The following is a 12,373-nucleotide window of genomic DNA, read 5'->3' as shown; positions in this document are numbered from 1 at the left end:
AGGCGCTGTTTTCGTTTTAGCCGTGAGTAGAGATACTTGTACTTGCCCGTCTGTGTCGATGGCTCGGACGTATATTACTGCTGCGTAAGCGCTCATCGAGGCGTCAGCGAATCCATGAACCTCAATCGAGCTTCTGTCTGCATTGGTATGTATCCAACGATTTATCTTTACTTCTGTCAATGCAGGAATTTCTTTTCTAAACTTCAGCCACTCTTCCTTCACGTCATCTGCGAGTTCTTCATCCCAACCAACACCTCTAACTGCCATAATTTTTGCATGAATGTTTTAGCGATGACTACCGCAGGCGCCAGCCAACCCATCGGATCAAATAATGATGCTATATCTGCTAAAACATTCCTCTTCGTGACTGGTTGTTCAGGTAAGTCTTTCAAATTATTCGTTATTTGTAATTTATCTTCTTTAGTGTTACAAATTATACCCAAAGTCTTAATACGGTCTCTTCCATCTACTTCTCTTTGGGCCTTTGGTGATCGTTTTACAGGTTCAATCTCTTGCATGAGTGCTTCACTATTTGAACTCCACTTTTGAAGTTCAAACCCACCCTTTTTGAGAATTGCTGTGATTTCTTTCTGATTTCTTTTAGCTTCATCTTCTGTTTCATGCCCCGACAGGACGTCATCCATGTAGAAATCCTCTAGTATTATACGCTGCGCTTCAGGATACTCTTGACCCTCATCTATCGCAACTTGACGTAAGGTTTTGATGGCCAGGTAGGGAGCGCAAGAGGTCCCGAAGGTAACGGTAAGTAGTTTGTAGTCTTCTACCGGTTTTTGAGCATCACTTCTCCAAACAATTCTTTGATAATTTGTATCTGCGTCATTAACTTCAATCTGCCGATACATTTTTATGATATCTGCGACATATGCGATTTTGTGCGTTCTCCATCTCAGCAGTATATCACGTAAATCTTCTTGCAGAGTAGGACCTACGAGTAATGCATCGTTTAAGGTAACCCCATTAGTTCCAGCACATGAAGCATGAAATACAACTCTAACTCGTGTGGTTTGTTTGTCGTCTCGTACAACAGCATGATGTGGTAGGTACACGCAATTCTCGGCTCTTTCTTCATCATCTACTTTCGTCATGTGTTGCAGATCTATGTACTCTTGTAAGACGTCGTTGTAATCTTGTTTCAATTTTGGATTCTTATCTAATCTTCTTTCTAGCGACATCCATCTCTTCACTGCTATCTCTCGTGAGTCACGTGGTAGCACAGGTGGTTCTTCTCTAAATGGCAACCTGACCACGTAACGACCATCTTCTTTTCTTTTGTGTGTCTTCTCATAAATGTCTTCTGCCTTCTTTTCCTCTGAGGTTAGTGTAGTACTTTCTTCTTCTATGGTTTCTAACTCCCAGAACTTCTTCAGCATGTTGTTAAGATCAACGTTAAGATTCATGCTGACGATGTTTTTTGTGGCAGTGTGCTCTGTCCTCACATTTCCGCAAACTATCCACCCCAGGTGACTATCTTGTGCTACAGGTGTTCCTGAGGGGCCATTGATCACTCCAGGTTTAATAACTTCGCTCCAAACTTCGACTCCTAAAAGCAAGTCGATGTGACCTGGAGTGTGACATGTTGGATCTGCGAGGCACAACTTCTCGACATGCTTCCAGTTTTCCATCTTGACTTCATTCTCCGGCATAATGTCGGTGATGTGACGTACAACGTAAGTAGTTGCCTTCATCTTCATCTTAAGCTCGATTCTTGATGAGAACTCTACTTCTGTTACATACTTGAGCGTAGTCTTCATTTTCTCAACTCCCGTGACATGCCCACTGACTGAGGTACGTCGTAAACGAAGCTTTTGTGTTGCGGCCTCAGTTATAAAAGACTCTTGTGAGCATGGGTCCAACAGCGCTCTCATCAAGTGTTTTTCTCCGTTCTCAGCGTATACTTGCACTAATGCAGTTGGCATCAGCCGCGCGTGACTCCCAGTAGTGAGGTGAGATATAATATTCTTTTTATTTTTATCTTCTTTTTCTTCCTTTGTATCTTCTTTTTCCTCTAAAATCTGCGCTGATGCCTCCGGAACCGGCGCAGAGGTCTGAGACTGCGGGCTTCACGTCCTGTGTAGCAGAGAGTGGTGTTTTCTCCCACATTGGCGGCAAGATGATCGATGTTTGCAGAACTTGACTGAATGCCCCGGTACTAAGCAATTAAAACATAGCCGCCAGCCTTGCACATATTCCACTCTCTTATCTACTGCCAACTTCGTAAACTCCTTACAAGTGTATAATAGGTGGTCTTGGTTACAAAAAAATGCATTTCTGTTCGCTTTTATTTACATGAAAACTTCTTTTATTTACAGGTGCACTCGGCGACGGAGCTTGTATCATTTCTAAAACACGAAATCTTTTTTCCAGGAACTTGTTTAACATGTTTAGTGTTGGTAATTCACTAATCTCTAGGGACCCGAGCTCAAGTTCCCATTCTTTGTGTGATTCGGAGTCTAATTTATTGACAATTAAATAAATTACCAGTGTATCCCATGTATCAACTTGTATATCTTGATTTTTCAATTTATTCATACATTCACTTGTGGTGTCTAACAAATCTCGTAACCCTTTCGATGTTCCCGTAGCCAATTTTCGTTGATTCACTAATCGTGCCAAAATAGTGTTTACAATAATTCGTTTGTTGTTGTATCTTTTTAATAAAATATTCCATGCCATATCGTAATTACTCTCGCTGACAGGTATATGCTTAAGTAATTGTTCCGCCTCACCTGATAAACAACCTTTCAAATAATGCATTTTTTGCACTTTATTGAGTGTGGTTTTATTGTGTATTAGCGATGTGTACATATCGTGAAACGAAGTCCATTCATGATAACTGCCCGAATACTGTGGAATATTAATTTTCGGCAACCGGACTTCCTCACTCACACTAGTGGCAGTTGGAGGGTTATGTGAACTCAATGTACTTTCTCCGTTTCGTGAATTTAACTTCAATAACAAGTCCATCATATTTGACCGTATTTCGATGTATTGTTCTTCGACTTCCATAAAATAATCTTTTGTGAAATATTCATACTGTCCGCGATCTTGTTTAGGTACCAATTTCAACATTTCCATATGATTGTTGTGAAACTGATTCCAATATTCGGTCAATATTTCCATCCGTAACTGTACATAACCACTAGTTAATCTTTGTTTCGGTGATTTCTTATAAGTTGAAATAGTTTTCGTCAACAACGCGTACACGTTTTCTTGTTCCTTTATATAGTCTTCCATAGTGAAGATATACACACACCAACGTTTGTATACACTTATCAAGTCTATTTATCACTTATTATACAGTTTTTTCACTTTAATTTCTTCTTAAATCCATTTAAATTTGTAAAAACGTAAACAGCATTTGAGGTTAATTTCAATGTCACACTAATATAGTTCTTATATCCGGTTCGAAGGACCACTTTTGTACCGGTCGATGAGAGGTGTGGGAGAATTAAAAATGCAGCGTTCCTGCAGATAGGTAGTGCAAGACAATTTATTCAAGTAAACAACTATGCTTGATGATTTTTAGGACCCGTAACGCCATCTATTCGCAGTAATGAGTTTTAATACATAATATTGATATGTTCAACGGTTCACATGCAAAATTAAGACTTTAAAATTATTGTGATTACATAGTAGATGGCGTAAACATCAAATCGTATATTAATTAACTTGAACATCCACAGTAGCCGTTTTGGCCGCTATAATGTATCTTAAGCCGCTAGTGTTATAGCTCAAAGTGAATTCTACCACCTTAATATCTATATGAGTGATAAGCAGCTGCAATTTTCACTTAAGGTTCTAAACAGGCGATAAAAAGTCTTTTATAGCTCCGTGTATCATAATCGCTACTTAACTCTCTTGTATCACTTACAGTCGAAAAGAGAAGTTATGAGTCACCATTATCGATCATGTAGTCGCAGACGAGCGTTATTCAATACCTTAGTACATCTTATACTGTTATTAGAGTCTTACTTAGAACCTAAGCCTATAGCGCCATGTTAAATTGACCGATGAATCAATAAGCAAAACAAAAACTATTAATTAGAACGTAAATACTTCATAAAAATCGATACTTTTACTCAATATTGACCTAATGTTAGTATTGTTATATTTAAAACCGGACTTCACGTATATTGATTAATTTTTCGAAAATTAAATACGGTGGACCACAAATAAAAAAATATTATATTCAGATAAATATGCAAAGGATCAGAGGCCCATTAAAATTTTGTTAGTAATACATATAGTTTTTGACAGTGTAATTAATTTCGCCATCATAAATCCGCAGATAACTCCTGCATCAGTGAACTAAAATAATTATTTGCTTTTAATTATCCGCCATTACATTTCACTTCAAGCTGTCACTAGGGCTTGCAAATATTCGAAACTTTCAGGTATTCGAATATTCGACTTTTTCTGACGAGATATTCGAATATTCGAATAATTATTCGAATATTTAAAAAAATAAGAAAAGGAACGAAAAATCGGTTTATTATCGTTTTATTCAAAAGCTTTTTTCACATATTGCTAAAATTAATGATATTTTGCAGAAATCCACTTATTGACTAGATTTTATCATCCTACTCTGAAATACCCACGTTTATAAAAGCAAGTAAGTACCTAAAACGCAAAAATTAGACATTTTCAATATTTCTTGATAAAACTTTTTATTATAAATGCGTCGTTGCGTGAATTAATATAACTTTAACCATCCAAACACGTATGTAAGAGAGAAAACATTTTAGTAGGTAATCACTAATCATTTTCTGATTTAAATTAACTTCTTGTCGTTAAGAAGCCTGTAAAATGGCCTTTAATTCCATTGTATTTTGAATCTTTATTGACTTTATTAGTCTTGGCAAGTTTAGTTTTGATTCCTAATGGTCGGCTGTTATATAATAAGTTATATAATTGTTATTGGAATATTTAAGGGAAAAAGTTGGCTGACTACGGGGTGGATTATTCGTTAGCTAAAGGTGCATGGTTAGATTACCTAGTTCGGTAGGTTTGGTATGATCAAATTTGTGAATTGCGATAAAGGGCAAGGTTTAGACTTCGAATATTCGCTTAAGGTACGCTTTTACTCAATAAACAAAATGACCCTTTATCTTAAAACTTACGTAAAGTTACTTGTACCTAGAAAAAGCATTAGCCGCACCGTAATAAAACATACTTTTTGATTTCGTTTCCTTTGAAATTGAGTTAGGTTCTTAGGTTTAACTGTATTCACGAAGCCTATTGAGAGGAATACAGTAAAAACATTATTTCCTTCGCATTTGGGTACCTACGGTTCCTCATTCACTGTTAATACCCGGCAAAATACACAGAAACTGTAACTATAACGGATGAAAATAGATTTTACCTAGTAATAAAAAATATTCGAATATTCGAAACCTGAGCGGCCGAATATTCGAATATCAAAACAGGTCGAATATTCGACATATTCGAATATTCGAATATTCGAATTGCAAGCCCTAGCTGTCACAGAGCAAGCTTACGAATAATAATACAAAATGGAAACATCTGCAACCAAAGCAGATAAGGCTAAGGAAAAAATGTGCAATTACCTTCTTGAGTGTTACAAATATTGACTTTAAATGCTAATATACCATCTAAAGCTGAAAGTATCATCTATATGGCCCTACACTACTACTCAAATAGTTAGTATTCGCTTATTTGGCACCCTTTTAAATCCTAAGTACTTAATCAACGCTATTACAACACTACTTTAGCGCTCTTCTACTACAACAGTTTGTAGTCACCTATATGCAACCCATCTAGCTCCTAAAGAATTAATTAACACTATTGTAGCTCCACTATACCGCTCTTATGTCTCTTTTTTTATCCGCTAACCCTACTGTAGCACTGTTATAAATCTTATGGTGATAAAATTTGTGCCCAATCCGGGGTTAGAACGGGGTTATAGCCGGCTATAACTCCTATTTTTAGAGCACTAACAACCCCTAAAGAGTAAATAGGCGCTTATATAAATCTCTTCTAACCCTTAAATTTAGCGCCTAATGTTAGTTGGGTGGCGTCGTGGTAGTGTGTGGGCTCGTATGGCCCGCCCACTACCAGATCGAGGTCATCCACGATCTGGTAGATGGTGTTGCCCGGCAGGGAGTGGGCGGACGAATTCCAAGCGCACTCTAAAAAAAATTTGGTTGGCCCAATCAATATCTTGATAGTCGTATGGGGATGTAGATAGGGTGCGTGACGTATCTCAGCCACAGTAATCCAAACGTCCACTTTCTCCAATAAATATTATAATGTCAATAATATATACAACACAGAAGGAATGTCCAAAGTTCGGAAGATAGAAACACAGAAGGTAACAGTACGGAAGAAATATAGAAATAGAAATAAAGCGTCAACAAAAGCAAAAGCGATAGCGAACGTAATGCGTCTAGCGGTCACAAGCGACATGCGTTTCGCGTCAGTAATGTGCATAGACTGAAGCGGGGCGCGGCGATCGGCGATGGCCGGCCGGCACAGGAGCGGGTCTCAGAACCGGCCGCTCTGAACAAAGGAATGCTATCGCGGTGCGCGTGTGCATTGCACCCGACTTGTTGGCAACGTCAAGAATTGACGGACGATATGTAAATATAACGTGTATATTATTATTGTGTAAATGTAAATAAATGTATGTAAATAAATATTTGTATATATTAATATTATGTTTTATATAAGTGTATTAATATTAGTTAAGTGTAGTGTAGGTATAAGAGTAGGTATAAGTGTAAGTGGGAAAGTAGCCCACATCACTCCCCCCCAGAGACCTGGTTAAGGGCGATAATAATCTGGGAAACGTACTTGCCTTCCCGAACGAGTAGTTTTAGGTACGTTAGCCTGACTTGGATAAGGGTCACTATGCTGCCTCCCGCGCAGGATGTTTTCTGGTGCGGCAGGTGTGGTCGACCCCTGATCAGCGAGCTTCAAGTCCTCGGACAGGTAATGCGCTGGTTTTAATCGGTCGATGGTCACGGTAACCGGTTTGCCTTTAATGAGGAGTTTAAAAACTTTATCAGTCCTCTCCAGGACTTTGTGCGGGCCTGAGTATACAGGCGTTAGGGGAGCGCGTGAAGCGTCTTCGCGAAGGAAGACGTATTCAGCTGTCGCTAACTCTTTAAACACAAAGATCCTGTCCTTGCTGTGGCGTGAAGCTGGCGTAGGCTTCAACTTCGAGGCGAATGAGCGTAACCGTGCGGTAAAATCGGTGACATCAGTGGTACCGGGTACGCTTGGGTCAAAAAATTCGCCTGGAAGTCGCAGCGGCTCGCCGTAAAGCATTTCGGCTGAGGACGCTTGTAAGTCCTCTTTAAAAGCACTGCGTATGCCGAGAAGCACTTGAGGCAATACCTCGGACCAATTGGCGTCAGCATGGCATGTAATGGCGGCCTTGAGCTGCCTGTGGAAGCGTTCCACAATGCCATTGCATGCTGGATGGTACGCGGTCGTGCGTCTATGCTGGAAGCCGATGGCCTTAGATAGATATTGAAACAGTGTGGAATCAAATTGTCGACCACGATCTGTGACAATATCTACAGGACACCCAAACCTGGATATCCAGCCAGCCAATAATGCATTGGCCACCGTCTCTGCCGTGATGTCCGCTATTGGTACGACCTCTGGTCGTAAATCGCGTAAAGCGGTCTATGGCCGTCAAGCAATAGCGGAAGCCTTGTGAAACAGGGAGGGGACCGATTAGGTCAATATGTACCTGTTGAAAGCGAGCCCGAGGGAGTTCAAATGTGCCTAGAGGTGCAGACACATGACGGCTCACCTTAGACCGTTGACATGGCACGCAAGCTCGTGCCCAGTCTCGGCAGTCCTTCCTTACGCTGGGCCAGACAAAACGCTGGGCTACAATCTTAGCACTTGTGTTGGCACCAGGATGACTTAAGGAGTGGAGACTGTCGAAAACGGCTTTTCGGTACTGCTTGGTAACGAATGGTCGGGGAGTCGGCGTACTGACGTCGCAGTACAAGGGTTCAGGGCTACCCGGGAATGGCATTTTTACCAAGCGCAGGGATGACGAGGCCAAGTACTGTGCAAGCTCGGGATCAGACACTTGAGATCTAGCTAGGTCGGCAAGATCGAATGGTATCGCCAGTTCTTCAATCCGAGATAAGGTGTCGGCCACGACATTGTCTTTGCCAGATATGTGCCTTATGTCGGTGGTGAACTGGGATATGTAGTCCAAGTGTCTAAACTGCCTAGGCGAACAGTTATGTTTCCTCTCATGGAAAGCAAAACTGATCGGCTTATGGTCAGTATAAATCGTGAAGTGCCTCGCCTCTAGCATATGCCGAAAATATTTAATACCCTCGTAGATCGCAAGCAGTTCGCGATCATACGGCGAGTATTTGGTCTGGGATGGACTCAGCTTCCGAGAAAAGAAAGCCAACGGCTGCCATACCTGGTCCTGCAGCTGCTGCTGCAGTACTGCACCCAGTGCCACGTCTGATGCGTCTGTGACCAACGCCAGCTTAGACCGACAATCGGGATGAGCAAGTAATGCTGCGTTGGATAGGCTTTCCTTGGTCTCGTTGAAAGCCTTCAGAGCATCGCCGGTCAGGTTGATGGGTTTGGAACCTTTGACTGCTCCACCCAGGAGTGCGTTGAGAGGTGCTTGGATTTGGGCGGCATGTGGCAGGAATCGCCTGTAAAAGTTGGCCATACCCAAAAATTTCCTCAGCTGCTTGACGTCCTTGGGTGGTGGAAAGTCGCGTATGACTTGGACTTTCGTGTCTAAGGGTTTGGTACCGGTCTCAGAAATCAGGTAACCTAAAAAAGTTACCTGTGGAGCCCCAAAAACGCACTTAGACACGTTGATAACCATGCCGTAGTCTCGGAGTCTGGTAAAAACTTCACGTAGGTGCTGTTTGTGCTGCTCCTCGTCTCTGGAAAATACTAAAAAGTCGTCCAAGTAGCAGTAGACGAAGTCCAGCCCGCGTGTCAGCTCGTCCACGAACCTCTGAAAGGTTTGGCTTGCGTTCCGGAGTCCGAATGTCATAAACGGAAACTCGAACATACCGAAGGGTGTAGTAATGGCCGTCTTCGGTATGTCCTCCGGACATACAGGTATCTGGTTGTAAGCCTTTACGAGGTCAATGGTACTAAAGACGTTACAACCAGATATGCTGTGGGTAAAATCATGCAAATGCCTGATGGGGTATTTGTCAGGGACGGTACGGGCGTTGAGGTGACGGTAATCACCACACGGGCGCCACCCATTATCTTTTTTAGGCGCCAGGTGCAGTGGTGAAGACCAAGGGCTCTCTGATGGTCGTGCCGTGCCGCTAGCCAACATACCTTCAAACTCCTGCCTCGCCAGCTTCAGCTTGTCAGGGGCAAGACGTCTCGGAGCGCAGGATACCGGGGGACCTGGAGTGGTGCGAATGTGGTGTTGAGTGTTATGTGGTATAGTGCGGTGTATGCCAGCAGGTCGTGTGATCTCAGGATATTCCTGTGACAATATTTGATGGTAGCAGGAATCGCTGCCGTTCATGACCTTCACAGAAAATATATCACCAGTATTAACAGCAGAAACAGCATTAACATATAAACTAGTGATGTTATCTATAATACGACCTAGCCTCTTACCACCACAATCTACAAATAAATTATAGTGCGCTAGGAAATCCGCCCCTATAATCGGTTTAGTAACCGTAGCTACCACAAAACGCCACGGAAAGTCGCATCGAAGTCCAAGGTCCAGGTTAAGATGCGCGTAACCGTAAGTTTCGATGGGTGTCCCATTGGCTGCGGAAAGGTTGTACCGCGTCGGTGCTCGACGCTCGTGCAGTAACGACTTGGGGAAGACGCAGAGGTCGCTACCGGTGTCGACCAAAAACTGCAGCTTCGACCTTCTGTCGGTGACAAACAGGCGACGCGATGTGACAGGGCGGTCAGGAGTCGCCATTACCGACTGCCCATGGCATTTCCCGACTTCTTGTAGTCGCAGGGTTGTACGCACTTGCTAGCGTTCTCGCCATGTCTTGAATGGTACCAGCAGATGGGAAATTTCCTATAACTGGACTGGGACCTGGTGCTGGAACGACTCTGCCTTCTGGAGCGGCTGGGATTCCTTGAGCGGGATCTTCCTCCTTCACGGTCCATCTTCAAGGCTCGAACCTCTCTCCTGAGCGCAGCTATCTCCCTTGCCAAGGCGTCACTACTGGAGCCAGGTTGCTCGGAGCCTGCAGAAGCGACGTGCGACGAACAAGCGCAGCGTGGGCCGATGTCGTGGACCCTGTCAGCAAGGTCTGCGATAATGTCCAACGAAGCATCTGGATGCCCTGCGAGGACAGTTTGGATGCTAGCGGGTAATCTGTTGGTCCACATCATGCGTAAAACGTCGTCCGATATGCGCTTAGCTGCCAGAGCCTGCAGGTGACGCAGGAACTGAGACGGCTTACGATCTCCCAGCTCTTCGTGATGCAGGAGTTGCTGGATCTGTCGCTCGGTGGTATCACTCAGTCGACTAATGAGTTCGCTCTTCAGCTTAACATAATTGTCAGTTGCCGGTGGATTGGTGATAATATCCCTGACCTCCTTTGCAAACTGTCGATCCAGCTGGCTGACGACATAATGAAATTTTGTCAGGTCATTGGTGATGCCGGCTATGTCGAACTGACCCTCAACCTGCGAGAACCAAATCGCGGGTTCCTCCGGCCAAAAAGGTGGAAGTCGTACTCAGACTCTAAAAACTTCGGATGACGGAGTCGTTGTTGTTGTGGAACCGAGCGGCGCAGTTGTGACGGATGGTGCAGTGGGAACAGGCACTCCCGCCGGTACTTGTGTGATGGGCGACATAACGGTATTTCCTTTGTCTATTTTGCTCGACACTTCTACGTACGGTTTTCTGATAAAATCCTCGTGGTACTGTGTTCTTCAGGGGTCACCAGTATGGGGATGTAGATAGGGTGCGTGACGTATCTCAGCCACAGTAATCCAAACGTCCACTTTCTCCAATAAATATTATAATGTCAATAATATATACAACACAGAAGGAATGTCCAAAGTTCGGAAGATAGAAACACAGAAGGTAACAGTACGGAAGAAATATAGAAATAGAAATAAAGCGTCAACAAAAGCAAAAGCGATAGCGAACGTAATGCGTCTAGCGGTCACAACTGTCACAAATAATCAACTGTCACAAATGAAGGCAGTGTACTATATTACGAAGGGAGCCTAACAGCGATGATAGCTTTGATCTTACTTTTTCAATGTGTGTTGTCCAATTTAAAAAGGTGTCTAACGTAAGGCCTAAGTATTTTTCGGTTGTTTTTTGCTGTAGTACTTCTCCATTGATTTTAAGAGGCAAATGTAACGGTATTTGTTTATTTTTCGATTTAAAAATAACGTAAGATGTTTTGGAAGTATTCACTGTAAGAAGATTATAACGAAACCAGGAATATAATTTATCAAGATCTTCTTGTGCTTGAGTAATCAAGTCAGCGATCGAAGCGCCAAAATAAAAGAGACAAGTGTCATCAGCGTAAAGAGATAAGTGACCATTGAGTTCTACCTCATGTATATTGTTAATGATTATTTGATTATTTTGTCTTTGTTGATTTACATAAGATTTGGTAGTTCAATCAACTAAACATACAATATTTAGAACAACGAAGATAAAACATTCAATCCCATTATGATCAAATTATTGTATTAATTACGAAACTAATATTCCATTCTACTAAGAATTATTTGTTAAATCGATTTTCTTAATAATTAAATTAAATAATCGGTTAATCCGATCAATCAAGAGATAAGCGGGGGGAGCGCCTGTACACCCACTCTCCGCCCCGCCCGCGCCCCTCTCGCGGCGTGTGCCACCGTGCGAGCGAGCAGTCGAGTCTCAGTAGCATGCAGTTGCGTTAAGCTCATTCAATTACTTATTCCTCTGGAAAAACCTGGTGTGTACAAAGTTGAGTGCAGTTGTGGTAGTTCGCACATTGGGCAGACCAAACGCACTATTGCCTGCAGAATTAAAGAACACATCGCTGCGGTCAAGAACAATCGGGTACAATAATCACTGGATCGAGTTGCATAGTCCCAAGGTCATTTCGACACCACTATATACCAAGATTGGTAAGAGAAGCCATTGAAATTCACAAATATAAAAATTTCAATCGTGAAGATCGGGTTTTAAACTGTCAAATGTGTGGAATCCTGTGATTTGTTTGTCTAAAAATAACCAGTGAAATCTGAATCAAACTCGCGTAGTGACACTGTGAGTGTAGTGTACTTTCAAAATGTTTAAATTAATAAATAACATCTTATTATAATATTTTTTTGTTTTATTTATTTACCCCTTTTCATTAAACTTTACGGGCCTGATTTAGTT

At 42.2% G+C, this 12,373-nt stretch overlaps 2 protein-coding genes across 2 annotated transcripts; both read right to left on the bottom strand.

Moving 5' to 3' along the window:
• Positions 1-218: 218 nt before the first annotated feature.
• Positions 219-1,772, bottom strand: LOC134789421 (uncharacterized). Its single transcript, XM_063760029.1, has one exon. The coding sequence runs from the start codon at positions 1,770-1,772 to the stop codon at positions 219-221; it is 1,554 nt and encodes a 517-aa protein (XP_063616099.1).
• An 8,173-nt stretch (positions 1,773-9,945) lies between these two features.
• LOC134789420 (uncharacterized) lies at positions 9,946-10,839 on the bottom strand. Its single transcript, XM_063760028.1, has 2 exons — positions 10,822-10,839; positions 9,946-10,668 (listed from the first exon to the last, which is right to left on the bottom strand). Exons 1-2 carry the CDS (start codon positions 10,837-10,839, stop codon positions 9,946-9,948), a joined length of 741 nt encoding a protein of 246 aa, XP_063616098.1.
• Positions 10,840-12,373: the final 1,534 nt, after the last annotated feature.

The sequence above is a fragment of the Cydia splendana genome, chromosome 3 (assembly GCF_910591565.1).
Source record: "Cydia splendana chromosome 3, ilCydSple1.2, whole genome shotgun sequence".
NCBI classification, from domain to species: Eukaryota; Metazoa; Arthropoda; class Insecta; order Lepidoptera; family Tortricidae; genus Cydia; species Cydia splendana.
The sequence above is the reverse complement of the archived record's forward strand: the minus strand, read 5'-3'. Positions and strand labels throughout refer to the sequence as shown.

Excerpts from the sequence above, each read along its gene's own strand:
- LOC134789421 (XM_063760029.1), bottom strand. The coding sequence starts at position 1,772 with ATGAAGACTACGCTCAAGTATGTAACAGAAGTAGAGTTCTCATCAAGA.